This window comes from Schistocerca piceifrons, unplaced genomic scaffold, assembly GCF_021461385.2.
Source record: "Schistocerca piceifrons isolate TAMUIC-IGC-003096 unplaced genomic scaffold, iqSchPice1.1 HiC_scaffold_279, whole genome shotgun sequence".
Classification (NCBI taxonomy): Eukaryota; Metazoa; Arthropoda; class Insecta; order Orthoptera; family Acrididae; genus Schistocerca; species Schistocerca piceifrons.
In genome coordinates this window covers 18,035-44,132 of record NW_025728492.1, presented here as the reverse complement: position 1 = coordinate 44,132, position 26,098 = coordinate 18,035, and the positions used below count along the sequence as shown (strand labels likewise).

The following is a 26,098-nucleotide window of genomic DNA, read 5'->3' as shown; positions in this document are numbered from 1 at the left end:
GGCTTCTGGCGCAACTAGCGACTTCACCGACTTGCCACTGACGCTGGTAGCAGCCCAACAACGGACCAGTGCCTCTTCTCCCTTTATCCCGGTGCTGACAGTAATTGCATCTCGTGCCTGTTTCCCCCGATTACGCTCGGTTGAAGCTCCGGAAGGAGGGCGACAAACGAACGTTGGAAGGCCAAAACATGGACGGTCGTGTGCGCAAACACTTCCCATCCGGTACCGGGAGTCGAACCTGGGCCTCCTGGGTGAAAGCCAGGTATCCTAGCCACTTTTTTTTTTTTTTTTTTACTCAGAAATGAATGTTCTTTATTTATACATAACAGTGTGAAAAATGCTGCTGCATGGGCATGAATGTATTATAACAAACAGAAAACACAAAAACCTATAAGTACTTTCTTTCACAGAGCATTCCACAAGATGAGCAAATTAGAATAACAAAAATCAGTCTTGATGCATTCTTATTTCAAACTTTAGTTAAAGTTTCTATGTTGGGTGCTCCTTTCTTCAAAACGATACTTTTCAATGACCGAGTTTCCCTTTGCATTTCTTGTGACCCTGTAATAGTACTTCAGTTTTTCAACATTCATCAAACGATCCAAGAAGTCTTCATCGTGTGTTATCAGTATGAGCTGAAAATTCTTGTTCTCCCTCCTTAAATTTATAAGGTCTGTGAGAGTTTCTCCAAGACTGTCTATGTTCTCCCTATCCAAATTTGTGGTTGGTTCATCCAGAGCTAAGATTCCACAATTAATACTTAGAATTTCTGCCAAAGCAATTCGGATAACAAGCGACGCTAGAACCTTCTGCCCAGCACTGCAGCGTCCCTTCATATCAATCTCAACATCATTCTTCACCTGAACAACCCGATAGTTGAATGTTCGCTTCTTGTCTGCACTCGTGGTTTCAGGAGCATCTGTTTTAATTTCTATATAATCAATATCATTCCCACGATAGATTTTTCGCCACAGTTCTCTTATAATCGTATTAATCTTCCTCATGCGCTCCTGATGAAAGTAAATGAGTGACCAATCCAAAGCGACAAAGTATTTGTTCAGATCAGCTGATGCTAGCTGGTTTACCTTAATTCGTCGCTGCAGATCATTGTATTTTTTTTCTGCATTTTTATATATGTCCTTATTTAGATCTCGTCGCAGAGTATTCACACTATCTCTTAATTCCTTAAATCGTCCTTCTGAAATTGATTTCTCCTCTTTGACAGCTGAAATTTCTCTGCAGAGACGACTTTTCTCTTCTTCAATGGTTTTCACTTGGAACTTACCAAGGCGCTGTTTTACTTTATCTATTACACTCTTCAGTTCTTCAGCTTCTACCTGTTTCTCCTTCAATATTTTGTTATCTTCAAGTTCTCTTGCTTTCAGCTGCTGATTTGAAATTTTTTCTTTAAGCTTATCAATGTTTTCACACGTTCTTCTGTTTTTATCTGCAAGGGTCTCCTTTTTAGAGTCCAGTTCTATCAATCTTTCTTGAACTGACGTAAGTTTCTCTTTCATGCCGCTCTGTTCATACCGTTGAATGCTATTATGCCAATTACAAATTTCATCATGTTTCCTTCCTTGCTCAACAATCTTATTTTGTCCCTGATCTACATTTTTTCGATTTTCTGTAACTCTAATATTTTTTGACTGCACTGCAGAATCAAGTGTCTCTCTAGCTTCTTGAAGTCGGGTCTCGAGCACCTCAATTTCTGACTGTATCATCACATGCATACTTTGCAACTCCTGCAAACGTTCCTCCAGTTGTCGACGTTTCTGCTGTCCACTTTCGAGCTTCAATTTCTTTTCCATAAGTACATTTTTGCGCTCCCTCAGCTGGTTGACTCTCTCTGAATGCCTTCTCAGTGACTCCTGCTTCATGTGGAGTGCACGCTGAATAGCACTGACTTGTGCTCGAAGCTCCTCCTGCTCTGCCAGGGCTTCCTCCATGGAGCGTGACGATCCTGTGGGCATCTTAGACTGCAGCTCCTGAATTTCTTTGTCTATGCGGCGCAGTTCTGTCTGCAACTGATCAATGCGGACTACATCTCCTTGGATATCCTTTGCCATCTGCTCCTTTGCTTTTGGACCCAGTAACTGCTCCTTCAAATCTTTAATCTGTTTCCGAGCTGCATCTAAAGCCTCTTCTGTTTGATGAAGTGACTCTTTCATTTCTGGTATCTCCTTGGTGCGCATGATATCAGTTCTTTCATAAGCAGGTTTCATTTGCAAAAGTTTATCATATTCCTTTAGCTTATTTTCTAGTTCTTTCTTATTGTCCTGAAGGCGTGCTGGGACTTCACTGACTTTATTACTCAGTTCATATGCAAGTTCAGCAGCTTCAGAAGCGGCTTCAAACTCCCTATGACACAATGGACAGCAAGGATCTTCCTGTTCCAGTTTCTGAATGTAGCGACGGAACATGTATTCCGAAGCACTGAGCGTTCCTTTTTGGTCCTGCAGTTCTTGTATTCTATCAGAAACACTTTGTATGTACTCATCAAAATCTTGCCTGCCACACAAATCATATATTTCTTCTTCAAATTTTCGCAGCTCTCTTTCTTTCAAATCCAACTGCTCCTTGTGATGGGCTCGTTTCACTTCAAGTGCAGCCGCCTCATTCTGCTTACTATTTATCTTCTCATTGATGTTGTTGATCTGACGAGTCAGTTGAAGCATGCAAGCATCCAAGTCATGTTTCAAATTTTGTTGTGGCACTGTAAACAAAAGGTGGCGCAGTGCTTCATTGTGTTTGTTCTTTAGTTTTTTGAGTTCGGACTCCTTAGATGCCTTCAGTTTGTTCTGGATATCAAGCTGTGCCTGCTCACTACTCAACAGCTGCAATGTCTGAACTTCTTTATCCACAATAACTAGCTTATCATCCAGCCTGTTGCTCTCTTGGTGCTGATCTCTAATTTCTTTTTTCAGCTGTTCTTCATCAAGTTCTTGACAAGCAGTTTCCCAGTTAGTTTTTGCTTGCTCCAGTTCTCTTCCTAATTTGACAAGTTCTTCACCAGATTTCTCTATATCTTCAATTTCTGTTTTGACACTCCATTCTTCAGCTTTATTATCTTCTGCTTGTCGTTTTTTTGAGGTGATTTCCTGCTCTAGCTTTGCTTTAGTGTCTCTAGCAATGTCTATTTTACTTTGGAGTTCCTGCTCTTCTCTTTGAAACCTGTTCCGTAACTGCTCAAACTGTACCTTTGACTCTCTTATTTTATCGTCGACTTGATGCATTAAATTTGAGACAAGAACTTCTGAAGAAAATGTATCTTCTTTTACTCTTATTTGAAATGTTTCTGCCAATCTCTGTAGATTCTTATTGCGTGCATCTATTCGAGTATTATGATCTTCTTCCTCTTTCTGAAGTTTTCCAAGAGTCATCTGCTCTTGGCTTGTTTCTTCCAATACTCGCTCCTCATCCCTAGATATCTGCTGAAGTTCAATCTCCATAGATTTCAAGTGCTCCTGCCAGTTCCTTGCTTCAGTTTTAAAACTGTTGATTAAATCAGTTATTTCTTCTAAAGTTTTCCACTCAAGCACTTCCTTAATATTCTTCTTTAAATCTGATTGTTGCGATTCTAGTATTTTCATCTTGTCTTCAGCTCTTTCTTTCTCCCTGGTGAGCTGAAGGAAATCCTTTTCCACATCACAAATTTCATCTAGTTTTTCTAGCAAAGGTGATAGTTTATCGCTCAAGTTATCTATTTTGTCCTGAGTTACTGCCAGACGACTCTCTGCCTCTTGTAAATCCTTCTTTTTTGAAACAGTCTCATCTTTTATCTCTTGTTGTGATTTCAGAAGTTTCTCATCAGTGCTGATTTCTGTATTTACTGCTTTCCTAAGATCTCTGATGTGTTCCAAACATTTATTAAGTTTTGTTGCATCGAATATGGAATCAAACTTCTCCTTGAGTTTCTTTCCCTCATCCATTGGCCAGTTAGAATCTTCTTGATGGCAAAATATAACATTGCTCAGAACAGCTTTTGATACACCAAAAACATGAGACATTTCTAAATTTACATCAATGCACCGTCCACCAACCTGTACAACTTCACCACTAGACTTCTTCCTATGAATTACTGGATCCAGTGTTTTCAATTGCAAATTTTTTGCCTTCTGTGTTGTTTGTAACGTACGTGTGATGACAACTTCTTCGCCTTTGCGATCAGCCATCAACAATTTTATTTGGCCCCTTGTCTCTGGCTGACGAGCCATCTTCGGGTCATGAACAAACGACTGCCCTTGTTTAGTTCCTGCTGGCACCTCACCTGTAGCTGCATACTTCAGGGCTTCAATTGTCGTCGTCTTACCACATCCGTTCTGCCCTAATATCAGCGTCACAGGTGATTGAAACGTAATCATCTGCTGATCACTGTCGTTCGGACCAAAGCTTCGGATTCCCTGTATCTGCATCTTAAGTAATCTAGCCATTATATCGAATTTTAAAGGACCGAATACGAACAAATAACTGTAAACAATATCAATAGTGATACAATCCGTCACATCACGGAAGGGCGCCTATCCTCTAATCAGTGTTACCTACATTAATGTACCAATTGCGCTTTCATAATATGACACTATCTTTAAAACACAAATCATCAACAATTTCTGACAGCCAAATTTCCACGCTGAAAACACATGCCATACACCCGCCAATATCTAATCATGTTTACCATCACTAGACCACACCGGATTTGCTCGATAAACGTGAGATTTACTCCCTCTCCTCTCGCATTTCGTGCTGAATCCGGACTCAGTGGTGTTCTCTGTTTGCGAGCATATTTGCGCGTGCAGACTGGCATGGCGCACAGCTCGAAACTGACTATTCATTGCTGTTTGCATCATATTTTACTCATAACAGGGGAGGAGAAAGGTCAAAGTTGTACCTTGCCATAAGTGGATGTAAACGTTTTGACGCTGAGGCGTGGACTCCTTGTGGATAACAAACGACAATTCAGTTCGTTCCCTAGCAACAGCAACGCCGTTAATTCAGCCATGATGTACAGCAAATTAAATGCCCCTGGTGAGGGTCAAACTCCCTAACTTAAGATTATGAGACCTACGCGCTACCCATTGCGCTACCGAGGCACGTCTGCAACCAACGTCCCAGGAAACTTGGTAACTCTCGCATATTAGAGACAGACAGTTTGCGCTTTCTCAAGAATCTGTTGTGTTGCTACACGTGCTTTCCCGACTTGCTAGATTAAACTGCTGCCGCAGCTTTGTCAACGGAAAGCAGCACTGCCTGAGGTTGCAGTACATCGCCCTTGCGGCACCTGAACACAGCGGCCTGTAGGGCCAGGCTGACGCTCGAGTTCAGAAATAGCACGCTTCCCTCCAATTACGGTCTCTTGCGTGCTGCGTGTTTGGTTCTTCTCACAGCGAATCGTGCTGTACATTCCTGAGGCTGACGCAGCTCAAGCGAGCAATCGGCGCGGCAGCATTATAGCGAGAACAGCAAAACGATGCATCGGCCGGGAGTCGAACCCGGGCCGCCCGCGTGGTAGGCCAACAGCCTACCACTTTTTTAGTTGTTGTTCTCATTTTGTTAGTTGCATTTGTTGGGGGCGGTCGTCCGTGCTTCCCGAGCACATTCCAGGGTAGGTGTCTGCAGGGAAAGTGGGATTGCCACCCAACGACGTCGGATACAACCGAAAAAAGTGCTACACACGCGGAGTCCCCCACTACACTGCCTAAAAGCGACCGCTCATCACTATCGTGTGAGTAACCTTGCAGCCGCGGCAACGAGTCTTGCCCAAAGACGCAGCGTGCGTGGAGGCGCGGCCCGAACGCGTGTGGATGCACCCTCCTACCTCGTAAAGCGCCTACAGCTACCATCACCGTGGGCCGCTGCCGGCGGGCGGGAAGCCGACACAGCGCGGCGTTGGGAGCAGCGGGTGTGCGGTGGTGGTGTAATGGTGAGCATAGTTGCCTTCCAAGCAGTTGATCCGGGTTCGATTCCCGGCCACCGCAACGGGCGCAAATTTTTACGTATGAGTATGCGAGCCACGTGCAGGCCATCCTGTAGTATGTCCCGACTTGTCCCGACTTTGCTCGGCTGACGCGAAAGCTGACGCTTGGAATTCGCCCTTATCAAAAGGACAGGCGCTATAAACGGCTGTGAGAGGTGAGGTGTAGCGAGGTACCAAAACGACAGGCAAACTGCGACATTTTCTGCTCCTTCTTCTTGAACAAAAAAATAAAAAGAAAAGGGACGCAGTCGGTAGGACTCGAACCTACGCTCCCAGAGGGAATCTGATTTCTAGTCAGACGCCTTAACCACTCGGCCACGACTGCTCGTAGCTAAACGTTCCCTCGAATCGTGTATAATCGAACCGGTCTGCGCAGAATGCTGACAGGATACGAACTCCGTGCACTGATTACGGGAGGGCTACCAGCGCTACGAGACGAGCCATTACGGAAGCGTTAAAATCTTCGCCCGGACAGGGACTCGAACCCTGGACCCTTAGTTTAAAAGCCTAATGCTCTACCGACTGAGCTATCGGGGCTCACGCTTGTTGTGGATGAAGCGGCTGCAAGCAATGTGAATAACTGGAACGCGTGTGTAGGCGTACTACGGTAATTGCTGGCTTCTGGCGCAACTAGCGACTTCACCGACTTGCCACTGACGCTGGTAGCAGCCCAACAACGGACCAGTGCCTCTTCTCCCTTTATCCCGGTGCTGACAGTAATTGCATCTCGTGCCTGTTTCCCCCGATTACGCTCGGTTGAAGCTCCGGAAGGAGGGCGACAAACGAACGTTGGAAGGCCAAAACATGGACGGTCGTGTGCGCAAACACTTCCCATCCGGTACCGGGAGTCGAACCTGGGCCTCCTGGGTGAAAGCCAGGTATCCTAGCCACTTTTTTTTTTTTTTTTTTACTCAGAAATGAATGTTCTTTATTTATACATAACAGTGTGAAAAATGCTGCTGCATGGGCATGAATGTATTATAACAAACAGAAAACACAAAAACCTATAAGTACTTTCTTTCACAGAGCATTCCACAAGATGAGCAAATTAGAATAACAAAAATCAGTCTTGATGCATTCTTATTTCAAACTTTAGTTAAAGTTTCTATGTTGGGTGCTCCTTTCTTCAAAACGATACTTTTCAATGACCGAGTTTCCCTTTGCATTTCTTGTGACCCTGTAATAGTACTTCAGTTTTTCAACATTCATCAAACGATCCAAGAAGTCTTCATCGTGTGTTATCAGTATGAGCTGAAAATTCTTGTTCTCCCTCCTTAAATTTATAAGGTCTGTGAGAGTTTCTCCAAGACTGTCTATGTTCTCCCTATCCAAATTTGTGGTTGGTTCATCCAGAGCTAAGATTCCACAATTAATACTTAGAATTTCTGCCAAAGCAATTCGGATAACAAGCGACGCTAGAACCTTCTGCCCAGCACTGCAGCGTCCCTTCATATCAATCTCAACATCATTCTTCACCTGAACAACCCGATAGTTGAATGTTCGCTTCTTGTCTGCACTCGTGGTTTCAGGAGCATCTGTTTTAATTTCTATATAATCAATATCATTCCCACGATAGATTTTTCGCCACAGTTCTCTTATAATCGTATTAATCTTCCTCATGCGCTCCTGATGAAAGTAAATGAGTGACCAATCCAAAGCGACAAAGTATTTGTTCAGATCAGCTGATGCTAGCTGGTTTACCTTAATTCGTCGCTGCAGATCATTGTATTTTTTTTCTGCATTTTTATATATGTCCTTATTTAGATCTCGTCGCAGAGTATTCACACTATCTCTTAATTCCTTAAATCGTCCTTCTGAAATTGATTTCTCCTCTTTGACAGCTGAAATTTCTCTGCAGAGACGACTTTTCTCTTCTTCAATGGTTTTCACTTGGAACTTACCAAGGCGCTGTTTTACTTTATCTATTACACTCTTCAGTTCTTCAGCTTCTACCTGTTTCTCCTTCAATATTTTGTTATCTTCAAGTTCTCTTGCTTTCAGCTGCTGATTTGAAATTTTTTCTTTAAGCTTATCAATGTTTTCACACGTTCTTCTGTTTTTATCTGCAAGGGTCTCCTTTTTAGAGTCCAGTTCTATCAATCTTTCTTGAACTGACGTAAGTTTCTCTTTCATGCCGCTCTGTTCATACCGTTGAATGCTATTATGCCAATTACAAATTTCATCATGTTTCCTTCCTTGCTCAACAATCTTATTTTGTCCCTGATCTACATTTTTTCGATTTTCTGTAACTCTAATATTTTTTGACTGCACTGCAGAATCAAGTGTCTCTCTAGCTTCTTGAAGTCGGGTCTCGAGCACCTCAATTTCTGACTGTATCATCACATGCATACTTTGCAACTCCTGCAAACGTTCCTCCAGTTGTCGACGTTTCTGCTGTCCACTTTCGAGCTTCAATTTCTTTTCCATAAGTACATTTTTGCGCTCCCTCAGCTGGTTGACTCTCTCTGAATGCCTTCTCAGTGACTCCTGCTTCATGTGGAGTGCACGCTGAATAGCACTGACTTGTGCTCGAAGCTCCTCCTGCTCTGCCAGGGCTTCCTCCATGGAGCGTGACGATCCTGTGGGCATCTTAGACTGCAGCTCCTGAATTTCTTTGTCTATGCGGCGCAGTTCTGTCTGCAACTGATCAATGCGGACTACATCTCCTTGGATATCCTTTGCCATCTGCTCCTTTGCTTTTGGACCCAGTAACTGCTCCTTCAAATCTTTAATCTGTTTCCGAGCTGCATCTAAAGCCTCTTCTGTTTGATGAAGTGACTCTTTCATTTCTGGTATCTCCTTGGTGCGCATGATATCAGTTCTTTCATAAGCAGGTTTCATTTGCAAAAGTTTATCATATTCCTTTAGCTTATTTTCTAGTTCTTTCTTATTGTCCTGAAGGCGTGCTGGGACTTCACTGACTTTATTACTCAGTTCATATGCAAGTTCAGCAGCTTCAGAAGCGGCTTCAAACTCCCTATGACACAATGGACAGCAAGGATCTTCCTGTTCCAGTTTCTGAATGTAGCGACGGAACATGTATTCCGAAGCACTGAGCGTTCCTTTTTGGTCCTGCAGTTCTTGTATTCTATCAGAAACACTTTGTATGTACTCATCAAAATCTTGCCTGCCACACAAATCATATATTTCTTCTTCAAATTTTCGCAGCTCTCTTTCTTTCAAATCCAACTGCTCCTTGTGATGGGCTCGTTTCACTTCAAGTGCAGCCGCCTCATTCTGCTTACTATTTATCTTCTCATTGATGTTGTTGATCTGACGAGTCAGTTGAAGCATGCAAGCATCCAAGTCATGTTTCAAATTTTGTTGTGGCACTGTAAACAAAAGGTGGCGCAGTGCTTCATTGTGTTTGTTCTTTAGTTTTTTGAGTTCGGACTCCTTAGATGCCTTCAGTTTGTTCTGGATATCAAGCTGTGCCTGCTCACTACTCAACAGCTGCAATGTCTGAACTTCTTTATCCACAATAACTAGCTTATCATCCAGCCTGTTGCTCTCTTGGTGCTGATCTCTAATTTCTTTTTTCAGCTGTTCTTCATCAAGTTCTTGACAAGCAGTTTCCCAGTTAGTTTTTGCTTGCTCCAGTTCTCTTCCTAATTTGACAAGTTCTTCACCAGATTTCTCTATATCTTCAATTTCTGTTTTGACACTCCATTCTTCAGCTTTATTATCTTCTGCTTGTCGTTTTTTTGAGGTGATTTCCTGCTCTAGCTTTGCTTTAGTGTCTCTAGCAATGTCTATTTTACTTTGGAGTTCCTGCTCTTCTCTTTGAAACCTGTTCCGTAACTGCTCAAACTGTACCTTTGACTCTCTTATTTTATCGTCGACTTGATGCATTAAATTTGAGACAAGAACTTCTGAAGAAAATGTATCTTCTTTTACTCTTATTTGAAATGTTTCTGCCAATCTCTGTAGATTCTTATTGCGTGCATCTATTCGAGTATTATGATCTTCTTCCTCTTTCTGAAGTTTTCCAAGAGTCATCTGCTCTTGGCTTGTTTCTTCCAATACTCGCTCCTCATCCCTAGATATCTGCTGAAGTTCAATCTCCATAGATTTCAAGTGCTCCTGCCAGTTCCTTGCTTCAGTTTTAAAACTGTTGATTAAATCAGTTATTTCTTCTAAAGTTTTCCACTCAAGCACTTCCTTAATATTCTTCTTTAAATCTGATTGTTGCGATTCTAGTATTTTCATCTTGTCTTCAGCTCTTTCTTTCTCCCTGGTGAGCTGAAGGAAATCCTTTTCCACATCACAAATTTCATCTAGTTTTTCTAGCAAAGGTGATAGTTTATCGCTCAAGTTATCTATTTTGTCCTGAGTTACTGCCAGACGACTCTCTGCCTCTTGTAAATCCTTCTTTTTTGAAACAGTCTCATCTTTTTATCTCTTGTTGTGATTTCAGAAGTTTCTCATCAGTGCTGATTTCTGTATTTACTGCTTTCCTAAGATCTCTGATGTGTTCCAAACATTTATTAAGTTTTGTTGCATCGAATATGGAATCAAACTTCTCCTTGAGTTTCTTTCCCTCATCCATTGGCCAGTTAGAATCTTCTTGATGGCAAAATATAACATTGCTCAGAACAGCTTTTGATACACCAAAAACATGAGACATTTCTAAATTTACATCAATGCACCGTCCACCAACCTGTACAACTTCACCACTAGACTTCTTCCTATGAATTACTGGATCCAGTGTTTTCAATTGCAAATTTTTTGCCTTCTGTGTTGTTTGTAACGTACGTGTGATGACAACTTCTTCGCCTTTGCGATCAGCCATCAACAATTTTATTTGGCCCCTTGTCTCTGGCTGACGAGCCATCTTCAGGTCATGAACAAACGACTGCCCTTGTTTAGTTCCTGCTGGCACCTCACCTGTAGCTGCATACTTCAGGGCTTCAATTGTCGTCGTCTTACCACATCCGTTCTGCCCTAATATCAGCGTCACAGGTGATTGAAACGTAATCATCTGCTGATCACTGTCGTTCGGACCAAAGCTTCGGATTCCCTGTATCTGCATCTTAAGTAATCTAGCCATTATATCGAATTTTAAAGGACCGAATACGAACAAATAACTGTAAACAATATCAATAGTGATACAATCCGTCACATCACGGAAGGGCGCCTATCCTCTAATCAGTGTTACCTACATTAATGTACCAATTGCGCTTTCATAATATGACACTATCTTTAAAACACAAATCATCAACAATTTCTGACAGCCAAATTTCCACGCTGAAAACACATGCCATACACCCGCCAATATCTAATCATGTTTACCATCACTAGACCACACCGGATTTGCTCGATAAACGTGAGATTTACTCCCTCTCCTCTCGCATTTCGTGCTGAATCCGGACTCAGTGGTGTTCTCTGTTTGCGAGCATATTTGCGCGTGCAGACTGGCATGGCGCACAGCTCGAAACTGACTATTCATTGCTGTTTGCATCATATTTTACTCATAACAGGGGAGGAGAAAGGTCAAAGTTGTACCTTGCCATAAGTGGATGTAAACGTTTTGACGCTGAGGCGTGGACTCCTTGTGGATAACAAACGACAATTCAGTTCGTTCCCTAGCAACAGCAACGCCGTTAATTCAGCCATGATGTACAGCAAATTAAATGCCCCTGGTGAGGGTCAAACTCCCTAACTTAAGATTATGAGACCTACGCGCTACCCATTGCGCTACCGAGGCACGTCTGCAACCAACGTCCCAGGAAACTTGGTAACTCTCGCATATTAGAGACAGACAGTTTGCGCTTTCTCAAGAATCTGTTGTGTTGCTACACGTGCTTTCCCGACTTGCTAGATTAAACTGCTGCCGCAGCTTTGTCAACGGAAAGCAGCACTGCCTGAGGTTGCAGTACATCGCCCTTGCGGCACCTGAACACAGCGGCCTGTAGGGCCAGGCTGACGCTCGAGTTCAGAAATAGCACGCTTCCCTCCAATTACGGTCTCTTGCGTGCTGCGTGTTTGGTTCTTCTCACAGCGAATCGTGCTGTACATTCCTGAGGCTGACGCAGCTCAAGCGAGCAATCGGCGCGGCAGCATTATAGCGAGAACAGCAAAACGATGCATCGGCCGGGAGTCGAACCCGGGCCGCCCGCGTGGTAGGCCAACAGCCTACCACTTTTTTAGTTGTTGTTCTCATTTTGTTAGTTGCATTTGTTGGGGGCGGTCGTCCGTGCTTCCCGAGCACATTCCAGGGTAGGTGTCTGCAGGGAAAGTGGGATTGCCACCCAACGACGTCGGATACAACCGAAAAAAGTGCTACACACGCGGAGTCCCCCACTACACTGCCTAAAAGCGACCGCTCATCACTATCGTGTGAGTAACCTTGCAGCCGCGGCAACGAGTCTTGCCCAAAGACGCAGCGTGCGTGGAGGCGCGGCCCGAACGCGTGTGGATGCACCCTCCTACCTCGTAAAGCGCCTACAGCTACCATCACCGTGGGCCGCTGCCGGCGGGCGGGAAGCCGACACAGCGCGGCGTTGGGAGCAGCGGGTGTGCGGTGGTGGTGTAATGGTGAGCATAGTTGCCTTCCAAGCAGTTGATCCGGGTTCGATTCCCGGCCACTGCAACGGGCGCAAATTTTTACGTATGAGTATGCGAGCCACGTGCAGGCCATCCTGTAGTATGTCCCGACTTGTCCCGACTTTGCTCGGCTGACGCGAAAGCTGACGCTTGGAATTCGCCCTTATCAAAAGGACAGGCGCTATAAACGGCTGTGAGAGGTGAGGTGTAGCGAGGTACCAAAACGACAGGCAAACTGCGACATTTTCTGCTCCTTCTTCTTGAACAAAAAAATAAAAAGAAAAGGGACGCAGTCGGTAGGACTCGAACCTACGCTCCCAGAGGGAATCTGATTTCTAGTCAGACGCCTTAACCACTCGGCCACGACTGCTCGTAGCTAAACGTTCCCTCGAATCGTGTATAATCGAACCGGTCTGCGCAGAATGCTGACAGGATACGAACTCCGTGCACTGATTACGGGAGGGCTACCAGCGCTACGAGACGAGCCATTACGGAAGCGTTAAAATCTTCGCCCGGACAGGGACTCGAACCCTGGACCCTTAGTTTAAAAGCCTAATGCTCTACCGACTGAGCTATCCGGGCTCACGCTTGTTGTGGATGAAGCGGCTGCAAGCAATGTGAATAACTGGAACGCGTGTGTAGGCGTACTACGGTAATTGCTGGCTTCTGGCGCAACTAGCGACTTCACCGACTTGCCACTGACGCTGGTAGCAGCCCAACAACGGACCAGTGCCTCTTCTCCCTTTATCCCGGTGCTGACAGTAATTGCATCTCGTGCCTGTTTCCCCCGATTACGCTCGGTTGAAGCTCCGGAAGGAGGGCGACAAACGAACGTTGGAAGGCCAAAACATGGACGGTCGTGTGCGCAAACACTTCCCATCCGGTACCGGGAGTCGAACCTGGGCCTCCTGGGTGAAAGCCAGGTATCCTAGCCACTTTTTTTTTTTTTTTTTTTTACTCAGAAATGAATGTTCTTTATTTATACATAACAGTGTGAAAAATGCTGCTGCATGGGCATGAATGTATTATAACAAACAGAAAACACAAAAACCTATAAGTACTTTCTTTCACAGAGCATTCCACAAGATGAGCAAATTAGAATAACAAAAATCAGTCTTGATGCATTCTTATTTCAAACTTTAGTTAAAGTTTCTATGTTGGGTGCTCCTTTCTTCAAAACGATACTTTTCAATGACCGAGTTTCCCTTTGCATTTCTTGTGACCCTGTAATAGTACTTCAGTTTTTCAACATTCATCAAACGATCCAAGAAGTCTTCATCGTGTGTTATCAGTATGAGCTGAAAATTCTTGTTCTCCCTCCTTAAATTTATAAGGTCTGTGAGAGTTTCTCCAAGACTGTCTATGTTCTCCCTATCCAAATTTGTGGTTGGTTCATCCAGAGCTAAGATTCCACAATTAATACTTAGAATTTCTGCCAAAGCAATTCGGATAACAAGCGACGCTAGAACCTTCTGCCCAGCACTGCAGCGTCCCTTCATATCAATCTCAACATCATTCTTCACCTGAACAACCCGATAGTTGAATGTTCGCTTCTTGTCTGCACTCGTGGTTTCAGGAGCATCTGTTTTAATTTCTATATAATCAATATCATTCCCACGATAGATTTTTCGCCACAGTTCTCTTATAATCGTATTAATCTTCCTCATGCGCTCCTGATGAAAGTAAATGAGTGACCAATCCAAAGCGACAAAGTATTTGTTCAGATCAGCTGATGCTAGCTGGTTTACCTTAATTCGTCGCTGCAGATCATTGTATTTTTTTTCTGCATTTTTATATATGTCCTTATTTAGATCTCGTCGCAGAGTATTCACACTATCTCTTAATTCCTTAAATCGTCCTTCTGAAATTGATTTCTCCTCTTTGACAGCTGAAATTTCTCTGCAGAGACGACTTTTCTCTTCTTCAATGGTTTTCACTTGGAACTTACCAAGGCGCTGTTTTACTTTATCTATTACACTCTTCAGTTCTTCAGCTTCTACCTGTTTCTCCTTCAATATTTTGTTATCTTCAAGTTCTCTTGCTTTCAGCTGCTGATTTGAAATTTTTTCTTTAAGCTTATCAATGTTTTCACACGTTCTTCTGTTTTTATCTGCAAGGGTCTCCTTTTTAGAGTCCAGTTCTATCAATCTTTCTTGAACTGACGTAAGTTTCTCTTTCATGCCGCTCTGTTCATACCGTTGAATGCTATTATGCCAATTACAAATTTCATCATGTTTCCTTCCTTGCTCAACAATCTTATTTTGTCCCTGATCTACATTTTTTCGATTTTCTGTAACTCTAATATTTTTTGACTGCACTGCAGAATCAAGTGTCTCTCTAGCTTCTTGAAGTCGGGTCTCGAGCACCTCAATTTCTGACTGTATCATCACATGCATACTTTGCAACTCCTGCAAACGTTCCTCCAGTTGTCGACGTTTCTGCTGTCCACTTTCGAGCTTCAATTTCTTTTCCATAAGTACATTTTTGCGCTCCCTCAGCTGGTTGACTCTCTCTGAATGCCTTCTCAGTGACTCCTGCTTCATGTGGAGTGCACGCTGAATAGCACTGACTTGTGCTCGAAGCTCCTCCTGCTCTGCCAGGGCTTCCTCCATGGAGCGTGACGATCCTGTGGGCATCTTAGACTGCAGCTCCTGAATTTCTTTGTCTATGCGGCGCAGTTCTGTCTGCAACTGATCAATGCGGACTACATCTCCTTGGATATCCTTTGCCATCTGCTCCTTTGCTTTTGGACCCAGTAACTGCTCCTTCAAATCTTTAATCTGTTTCCGAGCTGCATCTAAAGCCTCTTCTGTTTGATGAAGTGACTCTTTCATTTCTGGTATCTCCTTGGTGCGCATGATATCAGTTCTTTCATAAGCAGGTTTCATTTGCAAAAGTTTATCATATTCCTTTAGCTTATTTTCTAGTTCTTTCTTATTGTCCTGAAGGCGTGCTGGGACTTCACTGACTTTATTACTCAGTTCATATGCAAGTTCAGCAGCTTCAGAAGCGGCTTCAAACTCCCTATGACACAATGGACAGCAAGGATCTTCCTGTTCCAGTTTCTGAATGTAGCGACGGAACATGTATTCCGAAGCACTGAGCGTTCCTTTTTGGTCCTGCAGTTCTTGTATTCTATCAGAAACACTTTGTATGTACTCATCAAAATCTTGCCTGCCACACAAATCATATATTTCTTCTTCAAATTTTCGCAGCTCTCTTTCTTTCAAATCCAACTGCTCCTTGTGATGGGCTCGTTTCACTTCAAGTGCAGCCGCCTCATTCTGCTTACTATTTATCTTCTCATTGATGTTGTTGATCTGATGAGTCAGTTGAAGCATGCAAGCATCCAAGTCATGTTTCAAATTTTGTTGTGGCACTGTAAACAAAAGGTGGCGCAGTGCTTCATTGTGTTTGTTCTTTAGTTTTTTGAGTTCGGACTCCTTAGATGCCTTCAGTTTGTTCTGGATATCAAGCTGTGCCTGCTCACTACTCAACAGCTGCAATGTCTGAACTTCTTTATCCACAATAACTAGCTTATCATCCAGCCTGTTGCTCTCTTGGTGCTGATCTCTAATTTCTTTTTTCAGCTGTTCTTCATCAAGTTCTTGACAAGCAGTTTCCCAGTTAGTTTTTGCTTGCTCCAGTTCTCTTCCTAATTTGACAAGTTCTTCACCAGATTTCTCTATATCTTCAATTTCTGTTTTGACACTCCATTCTTCAGCTTTATTATCTTCTGCTTGTCGTTTTTTTGAGGTGATTTCCTGCTCTAGCTTTGCTTTAGTGTCTCTAGCAATGTCTATTTTACTTTGGAGTTCCTGCTCTTCTCTTTGAAACCTGTTCCGTAACTGCTCAAACTGTACCTTTGACTCTCTTATTTTATCGTCGACTTGATGCATTAAATTTGAGACAAGAACTTCTGAAGAAAATGTATCTTCTTTTACTCTTATTTGAAATGTTTCTGCCAATCTCTGTAGATTCTTATTGCGTGCATCTATTCGAGTATTATGATCTTCTTCCTCTTTCTGAAGTTTTCCAAGAGTCATCTGCTCTTGGCTTGTTTCTTCCAATACTCGCTCCTCATCCCTAGATATCTGCTGAAGTTCAATCTCCATAGATTTCAAGTGCTCCTGCCAGTTCCTTGCTTCAGTTTTAAAACTGTTGATTAAATCAGTTATTTCTTCTAAAGTTTTCCACTCAAGCACTTCCTTAATATTCTTCTTTAAATCTGATTGTTGCGATTCTAGTATTTTCATCTTGTCTTCAGCTCTTTCTTTCTCCCTGGTGAGCTGAAGGAAATCCTTTTCCACATCACAAATTTCATCTAGTTTTTCTAGCAAAGGTGATAGTTTATCGCTCAAGTTATCTATTTTGTCCTGAGTTACTGCCAGACGACTCTCTGCCTCTTGTAAATCCTTCTTTTTTGAAACAGTCTCATCTTTTATCTCTTGTTGTGATTTCAGAAGTTTCTCATCAGTGCTGATTTCTGTATTTACTGCTTTCCTAAGATCTCTGATGTGTTCCAAACATTTATTAAGTTTTGTTGCATCGAATATGGAATCAAACTTCTCCTTGAGTTTCTTTCCCTCATCCATTGGCCAGTTAGAATCTTCTTGATGGCAAAATATAACATTGCTCAGAACAGCTTTTGATACACCAAAAACATGAGACATTTCTAAATTTACATCAATGCACCGTCCACCAACCTGTACAACTTCACCACTAGACTTCTTCCTATGAATTACTGGATCCAGTGTTTTCAATTGCAAATTTTTTGCCTTCTGTGTTGTTTGTAACGTACGTGTGATGACAACTTCTTCGCCTTTGCGATCAGCCATCAACAATTTTATTTGGCCCCTTGTCTCTGGCTGACGAGCCATCTTCGGGTCATGAACAAACGACTGCCCTTGTTTAGTTCCTGCTGGCACCTCACCTGTAGCTGCATACTTCAGGGCTTCAATTGTCGTCGTCTTACCACATCCGTTCTGCCCTAATATCAGCGTCACAGGTGATTGAAACGTAATCATCTGCTGATCACTGTCGTTCGGACCAAAGCTTCGGATTCCCTGTATCTGCATCTTAAGTAATCTAGCCATTATATCGAATTTTAAAGGACCGAATACGAACAAATAACTGTAAACAATATCAATAGTGATACAATCCGTCACATCACGGAAGGGCGCCTATCCTCTAATCAGTGTTACCTACATTAATGTACCAATTGCGCTTTCATAATATGACACTATCTTTAAAACACAAATCATCAACAATTTCTGACAGCCAAATTTCCACGCTGAAAACACATGCCATACACCCGCCAATATCTAATCATGTTTACCATCACTAGACCACACCGGATTTGCTCGATAAACGTGAGATTTACTCCCTCTCCTCTCGCATTTCGTGCTGAATCCGGACTCAGTGGTGTTCTCTGTTTGCGAGCATATTTGCGCGTGCAGACTGGCATGGCGCACAGCTCGAAACTGACTATTCATTGCTGTTTGCATCATATTTTACTCATAACAGGGGAGGAGAAAGGTCAAAGTTGTACCTTGCCATAAGTGGATGTAAACGTTTTGACGCTGAGGCGTGGACTCCTTGTGGATAACAAACGACAATTCAGTTCGTTCCCTAGCAACAGCAACGCCGTTAATTCAGCCATGATGTACAGCAAATTAAATGCCCCTGGTGAGGGTCAAACTCCCTAACTTAAGATTATGAGACCTACGCGCTACCCATTGCGCTACCGAGGCACGTCTGCAACCAACGTCCCAGGAAACTTGGTAACTCTCGCATATTAGAGACAGACAGTTTGCGCTTTCTCAAGAATCTGTTGTGTTGCTACACGTGCTTTCCCGACTTGCTAGATTAAACTGCTGCCGCAGCTTTGTCAACGGAAAGCAGCACTGCCTGAGGTTGCAGTACATCGCCCTTGCGGCACCTGAACACAGCGGCCTGTAGGGCCAGGCTGACGCTCGAGTTCAGAAATAGCACGCTTCCCTCCAATTACGGTCTCTTGCGTGCTGCGTGTTTGGTTCTTCTCACAGCGAATCGTGCTGTACATTCCTGAGGCTGACGCAGCTCAAGCGAGCAATCGGCGCGGCAGCATTATAGCGAGAACAGCAAAACGATGCATCGGCCGGGAGTCGAACCCGGGCCGCCCGCGTGGTAGGCCAACAGCCTACCACTTTTTTAGTTGTTGTTCTCATTTTGTTAGTTGCATTTGTTGGGGGCGGTCGTCCGTGCTTCCCGAGCACATTCCAGGGTAGGTGTCTGCAGGGAAAGTGGGATTGCCACCCAACGACGTCGGATACAACCGAAAAAAGTGCTACACACGCGGAGTCCCCCACTACACTGCCTAAAAGCGACCGCTCATCACTATCGTGTGAGTAACCTTGCAGCCGCGGCAACGAGTCTTGCCCAAAGACGCAGCGTGCGTGGAGGCGCGGCCCGAACGCGTGTGGATGCACCCTCCTACCTCGTAAAGCGCCTACAGCTACCATCACCGTGGGCCGCTGCCGGCGGGCGGGAAGCCGACACAGCGCGGCGTTGGGAGCAGCGGGTGTGCGGTGGTGGTGTAATGGTGAGCATAGTTGCCTTCCAAGCAGTTGATCCGGGTTCGATTCCCGGCCACCGCAACGGGCGCAAATTTTTACGTATGAGTATGCGAGCCACGTGCAGGCCATCCTGTAGTATGTCCCGACTTGTCCCGACTTTGCTCGGCTGACGCGAAAGCTGACGCTTGGAATTCGCCCTTATCAAAAGGACAGGCGCTATAAACGGCTGTGAGAGGTGAGGTGTAGCGAGGTACCAAAACGACAGGCAAACTGCGACATTTTCTGCTCCTTCTTCTTGAACAAAAAAATAAAAAGAAAAGGGACGCAGTCGGTAGGACTCGAACCTACGCTCCCAGAGGGAATCTGATTTCTAGTCAGACGCCTTAACCACTCGGCCACGACTGCTCGTAGCTAAACGTTCCCTCGAATCGTGTATAATCGAACCGGTCTGCGCAGAATGCTGACAGGATACGAACTCCGTGCACTGATTACGGGAGGGCTACCAGCGCTACGAGACGAGCCATTACGGAAGCGTTAAAATCTTCGCCCGGACAGGGACTCGAACCCTGGACCCTTAGTTTAAAAGCCTAATGCTCTACCGACTGAGCTATCCGGGCTCACGCTTGTTGTGGATGAAGCGGCTGCAAGCAATGTGAATAACTGGAACGCGTGTGTAGGCGTACTACGGTAATTGCTGGCTTCTGGCGCAACTAGCGACTTCACCGACTTGCCACTGACGCTGGTAGCAGCCCAACAACGGACCAGTGCCTCTTCTCCCTTTATCCCGGTGCTGACAGTAATTGCATCTCGTGCCTGTTTCCCCCGATTACGCTCGGTTGAAGCTCCGGAAGGAGGGCGACAAACGAACGTTGGAAGGCCAAAACATGGACGGTCGTGTGCGCAAACACTTCCCATCCGGTACCGGGAGTCGAACCTGGGCCTCCTGGGTGAAAGCCAGGTATCCTAGCCACTTTTTTTTTTTTTTTTTTACTCAGAAATGAATGTTCTTTATTTATACATAACAGTGTGAAAAATGCTGCTGCATGGGCATGAATGTATTATAACAAACAGAAAACACAAAAACCTATAAGTACTTTCTTTCACAGAGCATTCCACAAGATGAGCAAATTAGAATAACAAAAATCAGTCTTGATGCATTCTTATTTCAAACTTTAGTTAAAGTTTCTATGTTGGGTGCTCCTTTCTTCAAAACGATACTTTTCAATGACCGAGTTTCCCTTTGCATTTCTTGTGACCCTGTAATAGTACTTCAGTTTTTCAACATTCATCAAACGATCCAAGAAGTCTTCATCGTGTGTTATCAGTATGAGCTGAAAATTCTTGTTCTCCCTCCTTAAATTTATAAGGTCTGTGAGAGTTTCTCCAAGACTGTCTATGTTCTCCCTATCCAAATTTGTGGTTGGTTCATCCAGAGCTAAGATTCCACAATTAATACTTAGAATTTCTGCCAAAGCAATTCGGATAACAAGCGACGCTAGAACCTTCTGCCCAGCACTGCAGCGTCCCTTCATATCAATCTCAACATCATTCTTCACCTGAACAACCCGATAGTTGAATGTTCGCTTCTTGTCTGCACTCGTGGTTTCAGGAGCATCTGTTTTAATTTCTATATAATCAATATCATTCCCACGATAGATTTTTCGCCACAGTTCTCTTATAATCGTATTAATCTTCCTCATGCGCTCCTGATGAAAGTAAATGAGTGACCAATCCAAAGCGACAAAGTATTTGTTCAGATCAGCTGATGCTAGCTGGTTTACCTTAATTCGTCGCTGCAGATCATTGTATTTTTTTTCTGCATTTTTATATATGTCCTTATTTAGATCTCGTCGCAGAGTATTCACACTATCTCTTAATTCCTTAAATCGTCCTTCTGAAATTGATTTCTCCTCTTTGACAGCTGAAATTTCTCTGCAGAGACGACTTTTCTCTTCTTCAATGGTTTTCACTTGGAACTTACCAAGGCGCTGTTTTACTTTATCTATTACACTCTTCAGTTCTTCAGCTTCTACCTGTTTCTCCTTCAATATTTTGTTATCTTCAAGTTCTCTTGCTTTCAGCTGCTGATTTGAAATTTTTTCTTTAAGCTTATCAATGTTTTCACACGTTCTTCTGTTTTTATCTGCAAGGGTCTCCTTTTTAGAGTCCAGTTCTATCAATCTTTCTTGAACTGACGTAAGTTTCTCTTTCATGCCGCTCTGTTCATACCGTTGAATGCTATTATGCCAATTACAAATTTCATCATGTTTCCTTCCTTGCTCAACAATCTTATTTTGTCCCTGATCTACATTTTTTCGATTTTCTGTAACTCTAATATTTTTTGACTGCACTGCAGAATCAAGTGTCTCTCTAGCTTCTTGAAGTCGGGTCTCGAGCACCTCAATTTCTGACTGTATCATCACATGCATACTTTGCAACTCCTGCAAACGTTCCTCCAGTTGTCGACGTTTCTGCTGTCCACTTTCGAGCTTCAATTTCTTTTCCATAAGTACATTTTTGCGCTCCCTCAGCTGGTTGACTCTCTCTGAATGCCTTCTCAGTGACTCCTGCTTCATGTGGAGTGCACGCTGAATAGCACTGACTTGTGCTCGAAGCTCCTCCTGCTCTGCCAGGGCTTCCTCCATGGAGCGTGACGATCCTGTGGGCATCTTAGACTGCAGCTCCTGAATTTCTTTGTCTATGCGGCGCAGTTCTGTCTGCAACTGATCAATGCGGACTACATCTCCTTGGATATCCTTTGCCATCTGCTCCTTTGCTTTTGGACCCAGTAACTGCTCCTTCAAATCTTTAATCTGTTTCCGAGCTGCATCTAAAGCCTCTTCTGTTTGATGAAGTGACTCTTTCATTTCTGGTATCTCCTTGGTGCGCATGATATCAGTTCTTTCATAAGCAGGTTTCATTTGCAAAAGTTTATCATATTCCTTTAGCTTATTTTCTAGTTCTTTCTTATTGTCCTGAAGGCGTGCTGGGACTTCACTGACTTTATTACTCAGTTCATATGCAAGTTCAGCAGCTTCAGAAGCGGCTTCAAACTCCCTATGACACAATGGACAGCAAGGATCTTCCTGTTCCAGTTTCTGAATGTAGCGACGGAACATGTATTCCGAAGCACTGAGCGTTCCTTTTTGGTCCTGCAGTTCTTGTATTCTATCAGAAACACTTTGTATGTACTCATCAAAATCTTGCCTGCCACACAAATCATATATTTCTTCTTCAAATTTTCGCAGCTCTCTTTCTTTCAAATCCAACTGCTCCTTGTGATGGGCTCGTTTCACTTCAAGTGCAGCCGCCTCATTCTGCTTACTATTTATCTTCTCATTGATGTTGTTGATCTGACGAGTCAGTTGAAGCATGCAAGCATCCAAGTCATGTTTCAAATTTTGTTGTGGCACTGTAAACAAAAGGTGGCGCAGTGCTTCATTGTGTTTGTTCTTTAGTTTTTTGAGTTCGGACTCCTTAGATGCCTTCAGTTTGTTCTGGATATCAAGCTGTGCCTGCTCACTACTCAACAGCTGCAATGTCTGAACTTCTTTATCCACAATAACTAGCTTATCATCCAGCCTGTTGCTCTCTTGGTGCTGATCTCTAATTTCTTTTTTCAGCTGTTCTTCATCAAGTTCTTGACAAGCAGTTTCCCAGTTAGTTTTTGCTTGCTCCAGTTCTCTTCCTAATTTGACAAGTTCTTCACCAGATTTCTCTATATCTTCAATTTCTGTTTTGACACTCCATTCTTCAGCTTTATTATCTTCTGCTTGTCGTTTTTTTGAGGTGATTTCCTGCTCTAGCTTTGCTTTAGTGTCTCTAGCAATGTCTATTTTACTTTGGAGTTCCTGCTCTTCTCTTTGAAACCTGTTCCGTAACTGCTCAAACTGTACCTTTGACTCTCTTATTTTATCGTCGACTTGATGCATTAAATTTGAGACAAGAACTTCTGAAGAAAATGTATCTTCTTTTACTCTTATTTGAAATGTTTCTGCCAATCTCTGTAGATTCTTATTGCGTGCATCTATTCGAGTATTATGATCTTCTTCCTCTTTCTGAAGTTTTCCAAGAGTCATCTGCTCTTGGCTTGTTTCTTCCAATACTCGCTCCTCATCCCTAGATATCTGCTGAAGTTCAATCTCCATAGATTTCAAGTGCTCCTGCCAGTTCCTTGCTTCAGTTTTAAAACTGTTGATTAAATCAGTTATTTCTTCTAAAGTTTTCCACTCAAGCACTTCCTTAATATTCTTCTTTAAATCTGATTGTTGCGATTCTAGTATTTTCATCTTGTCTTCAGCTCTTTCTTTCTCCCTGGTGAGCTGAAGGAAATCCTTTTCCACATCACAAATTTCATCTAGTTTTTCTAGCAAAGGTGATAGTTTATCGCTCAAGTTATCTATTTTGTCCTGAGTTACTGCCAGACGACTCTCTGCCTCTTGTAAATCCTTCTTTTTTGAAACAGTCTCATCTTTTATCTCTTGTTGTGATTTCAGAAGTTTCTCATCAGTGCTGATTTCTGTATTTACTGCTTTCCTAAGATCTCTGATGTGTTCCAAACATTTATTAAGTTTTGTTGCATCGAATATGGAATCAAACTTCTCCTTGAGTTTCTTTCCCTCATCCATTGGCCAGTTAGAATCTTCTTGATGGCAAAATATAACATTGCTCAGAACAGCTTTTGATACACCAAAAACATGAGACATTTCTAAATTTACATCAATGCACCGTCCACCAACCTGTACAACTTCACCACTAGACTTCTTCCTATGAATTACTGGATCCAGTGTTTTCAATTGCAAATTTTTTGCCTTCTGTGTTGTTTGTAACGTACGTGTGATGACAACTTCTTCGCCTTTGCGATCAGCCATCAACAATTTTATTTGGCCCCTTGTCTCTGGCTGACGAGCCATCTTCGGGTCATGAACAAACGACTGCCCTTGTTTAGTTCCTGCTGGCACCTCACCTGTAGCTGCATACTTCAGGGCTTCAATTGTCGTCGTCTTACCACATCCGTTCTGCCCTAATATCAGCGTCACAGGTGATTGAAACGTAATCATCTGCTGATCACTGTCGTTCGGACCAAAGCTTCGGATTCCCTGTATCTGCATCTTAAGTAATCTAGCCATTATATCGAATTTTAAAGGACCGAATACGAACAAATAACTGTAAACAATATCAATAGTGATACAATCCGTCACATCACGGAAGGGCGCCTATCCTCTAATCAGTGTTACCTACATTAATGTACCAATTGCGCTTTCATAATATGACACTATCTTTAAAACACAAATCATCAACAATTTCTGACAGCCAAATTTCCACGCTGAAAACACATGCCATACACCCGCCAATATCTAATCATGTTTACCATCACTAGACCACACCGGATTTGCTCGATAAACGTGAGATTTACTCCCTCTCCTCTCGCATTTCGTGCTGAATCCGGACTCAGTGGTGTTCTCTGTTTGCGAGCATATTTGCGCGTGCAGACTGGCATGGCGCACAGCTCGAAACTGACTATTCATTGCTGTTTGCATCATATTTTACTCATAACAGGGGAGGAGAAAGGTCAAAGTTGTACCTTGCCATAAGTGGATGTAAACGTTTTGACGCTGAGGCGTGGACTCCTTGTGGATAACAAACGACAATTCAGTTCGTTCCCTAGCAACAGCAACGCCGTTAATTCAGCCATGATGTACAGCAAATTAAATGCCCCTGGTGAGGGTCAAACTCCCTAACTTAAGATTATGAGACCTACGCGCTACCCATTGCGCTACCGAGGCACGTCTGCAACCAACGTCCCAGGAAACTTGGTAACTCTCGCATATTAGAGACAGACAGTTTGCGCTTTCTCAAGAATCTGTTGTGTTGCTACACGTGCTTTCCCGACTTGCTAGATTAAACTGCTGCCGCAGCTTTGTCAACGGAAAGCAGCACTGCCTGAGGTTGCAGTACATCGCCCTTGCGGCACCTGAACACAGCGGCCTGTAGGGCCAGGCTGACGCTCGAGTTCAGAAATAGCACGCTTCCCTCCAATTACGGTCTCTTGCGTGCTGCGTGTTTGGTTCTTCTCACAGCGAATCGTGCTGTACATTCCTGAGGCTGACGCAGCTCAAGCGAGCAATCGGCGCGGCAGCATTATAGCGAGAACAGCAAAACGATGCATCGGCCGGGAGTCGAACCCGGGCCGCCCGCGTGGTAGGCCAACAGCCTACCACTTTTTTAGTTGTTGTTCTCATTTTGTTAGTTGCATTTGTTGGGGGCGGTCGTCCGTGCTTCCCGAGCACATTCCAGGGTAGGTGTCTGCAGGGAAAGTGGGATTGCCACCCAACGACGTCGGATACAACCGAAAAAAGTGCTACACACGCGGAGTCCCCCACTACACTGCCTAAAAGCGACCGCTCATCACTATCGTGTGAGTAACCTTGCAGCCGCGGCAACGAGTCTTGCCCAAAGACGCAGCGTGCGTGGAGGCGCGGCCCGAACGCGTGTGGATGCACCCTCCTACCTCGTAAAGCGCCTACAGCTACCATCACCGTGGGCCGCTGCCGGCGGGCGGGAAGCCGACACAGCGCGGCGTTGGGAGCAGCGGGTGTGCGGTGGTGGTGTAATGGTGAGCATAGTTGCCTTCCAAGCAGTTGATCCGGGTTCGATTCCCGGCCACCGCAACGGGCGCAAATTTTTACGTATGAGTATGCGAGCCACGTGCAGGCCATCCTGTAGTATGTCCCGACTTGTCCCGACTTTGCTCGGCTGACGCGAAAGCTGACGCTTGGAATTCGCCCTTATCAAAAGGACAGGCGCTATAAACGGCTGTGAGAGGTGAGGTGTAGCGAGGTACCAAAACGACAGGCAAACTGCGACATTTTCTGCTCCTTCTTCTTGAACAAAAAAATAAAAAGAAAAGGGACGCAGTCGGTAGGACTCGAACCTACGCTCCCAGAGGGAATCTGATTTCTAGTCAGACGCCTTAACCACTCGGCCACGACTGCTCGTAGCTAAACGTTCCCTCGAATCG

General features: G+C 43.9%; 6 protein-coding genes, 11 non-coding genes and 1 pseudogene across 17 annotated transcripts; 4 read left to right on the top strand and 14 right to left on the bottom strand.

Moving 5' to 3' along the window:
* Positions 1-476: 476 nt before the first annotated feature.
* Positions 477-1,004, bottom strand: LOC124744194 (DNA repair protein RAD50-like). The gene has a single exon (XM_047248905.1). It carries the CDS (start codon positions 1,002-1,004, stop codon positions 477-479), a length of 528 nt encoding a protein of 175 aa, XP_047104861.1.
* An 82-nt stretch (positions 1,005-1,086) lies between these two features.
* Positions 1,087-4,433, bottom strand: LOC124744193 (DNA repair protein RAD50-like). Its single transcript, XM_047248904.1, has 2 exons — positions 1,286-4,433; positions 1,087-1,097 (listed from the first exon to the last, which is right to left on the bottom strand). Exons 1-2 carry the CDS (start codon positions 4,431-4,433, stop codon positions 1,087-1,089), a joined length of 3,159 nt encoding a protein of 1,052 aa, XP_047104860.1.
* Positions 4,434-5,903: 1,470 nt separating this feature from the next.
* Positions 5,904-5,975, top strand: Trnag-ucc. Its single transcript has one exon. It is a non-coding gene; the product is annotated as a tRNA-Gly (tRNA).
* A 242-nt stretch (positions 5,976-6,217) lies between these two features.
* On the bottom strand, positions 6,218-6,299 carry Trnas-aga. The gene has a single exon. It is a non-coding gene; the product is annotated as a tRNA-Ser (tRNA).
* A 139-nt stretch (positions 6,300-6,438) lies between these two features.
* Positions 6,439-6,511, bottom strand: Trnak-uuu. The gene has a single exon. It is a non-coding gene; the product is annotated as a tRNA-Lys (tRNA).
* Positions 6,512-7,066: 555 nt separating this feature from the next.
* LOC124744192 lies at positions 7,067-11,024 on the bottom strand (annotated as a pseudogene).
* Positions 11,025-12,494: 1,470 nt separating this feature from the next.
* On the top strand, positions 12,495-12,566 carry Trnag-ucc. The gene has a single exon. It is a non-coding gene; the product is annotated as a tRNA-Gly (tRNA).
* A 242-nt stretch (positions 12,567-12,808) lies between these two features.
* Positions 12,809-12,890, bottom strand: Trnas-aga. The gene has a single exon. It is a non-coding gene; the product is annotated as a tRNA-Ser (tRNA).
* A 139-nt stretch (positions 12,891-13,029) lies between these two features.
* Positions 13,030-13,102, bottom strand: Trnak-uuu. The gene has a single exon. It is a non-coding gene; the product is annotated as a tRNA-Lys (tRNA).
* Positions 13,103-13,659: 557 nt separating this feature from the next.
* Positions 13,660-14,187, bottom strand: LOC124744190 (DNA repair protein RAD50-like). The gene has a single exon (XM_047248903.1). The coding sequence runs from the start codon at positions 14,185-14,187 to the stop codon at positions 13,660-13,662; it is 528 nt and encodes a 175-aa protein (XP_047104859.1).
* Positions 14,188-14,269: 82 nt separating this feature from the next.
* On the bottom strand, positions 14,270-17,616 carry LOC124744189 (DNA repair protein RAD50-like). Its single transcript, XM_047248902.1, has 2 exons — positions 14,469-17,616; positions 14,270-14,280 (listed from the first exon to the last, which is right to left on the bottom strand). The coding sequence occupies exons 1-2, from the start codon at positions 17,614-17,616 to the stop codon at positions 14,270-14,272; spliced, it is 3,159 nt and encodes a 1,052-aa protein (XP_047104858.1).
* A 1,470-nt stretch (positions 17,617-19,086) lies between these two features.
* On the top strand, positions 19,087-19,158 carry Trnag-ucc. Its single transcript has one exon. It is a non-coding gene; the product is annotated as a tRNA-Gly (tRNA).
* Positions 19,159-19,400: 242 nt separating this feature from the next.
* Trnas-aga lies at positions 19,401-19,482 on the bottom strand. The gene has a single exon. It is a non-coding gene; the product is annotated as a tRNA-Ser (tRNA).
* Positions 19,483-19,621: 139 nt separating this feature from the next.
* Positions 19,622-19,694, bottom strand: Trnak-uuu. The gene has a single exon. It is a non-coding gene; the product is annotated as a tRNA-Lys (tRNA).
* Positions 19,695-20,249: 555 nt separating this feature from the next.
* Positions 20,250-20,777, bottom strand: LOC124744188 (DNA repair protein RAD50-like). The gene has a single exon (XM_047248901.1). The coding sequence runs from the start codon at positions 20,775-20,777 to the stop codon at positions 20,250-20,252; it is 528 nt and encodes a 175-aa protein (XP_047104857.1).
* Positions 20,778-20,859: 82 nt separating this feature from the next.
* LOC124744187 (DNA repair protein RAD50-like) lies at positions 20,860-24,206 on the bottom strand. Its single transcript, XM_047248900.1, has 2 exons — positions 21,059-24,206; positions 20,860-20,870 (listed from the first exon to the last, which is right to left on the bottom strand). Exons 1-2 carry the CDS (start codon positions 24,204-24,206, stop codon positions 20,860-20,862), a joined length of 3,159 nt encoding a protein of 1,052 aa, XP_047104856.1.
* A 1,470-nt stretch (positions 24,207-25,676) lies between these two features.
* Positions 25,677-25,748, top strand: Trnag-ucc. The gene has a single exon. It is a non-coding gene; the product is annotated as a tRNA-Gly (tRNA).
* Positions 25,749-25,990: 242 nt separating this feature from the next.
* Trnas-aga lies at positions 25,991-26,072 on the bottom strand. The gene has a single exon. It is a non-coding gene; the product is annotated as a tRNA-Ser (tRNA).
* Positions 26,073-26,098: the final 26 nt, after the last annotated feature.

Excerpts from the sequence above, each read along its gene's own strand:
- LOC124744194 (XM_047248905.1), bottom strand. The coding sequence starts at position 1,004 with ATGAGGAAGATTAATACGATTATAAGAGAACTGTGGCGAAAAATCTAT.
- LOC124744193 (XM_047248904.1), bottom strand. The coding sequence starts at position 4,433 with ATGGCTAGATTACTTAAGATGCAGATACAGGGAATCCGAAGCTTTGGT.
- LOC124744190 (XM_047248903.1), bottom strand. The coding sequence starts at position 14,187 with ATGAGGAAGATTAATACGATTATAAGAGAACTGTGGCGAAAAATCTAT.
- LOC124744189 (XM_047248902.1), bottom strand. The coding sequence starts at position 17,616 with ATGGCTAGATTACTTAAGATGCAGATACAGGGAATCCGAAGCTTTGGT.
- LOC124744188 (XM_047248901.1), bottom strand. The coding sequence starts at position 20,777 with ATGAGGAAGATTAATACGATTATAAGAGAACTGTGGCGAAAAATCTAT.
- LOC124744187 (XM_047248900.1), bottom strand. The coding sequence starts at position 24,206 with ATGGCTAGATTACTTAAGATGCAGATACAGGGAATCCGAAGCTTTGGT.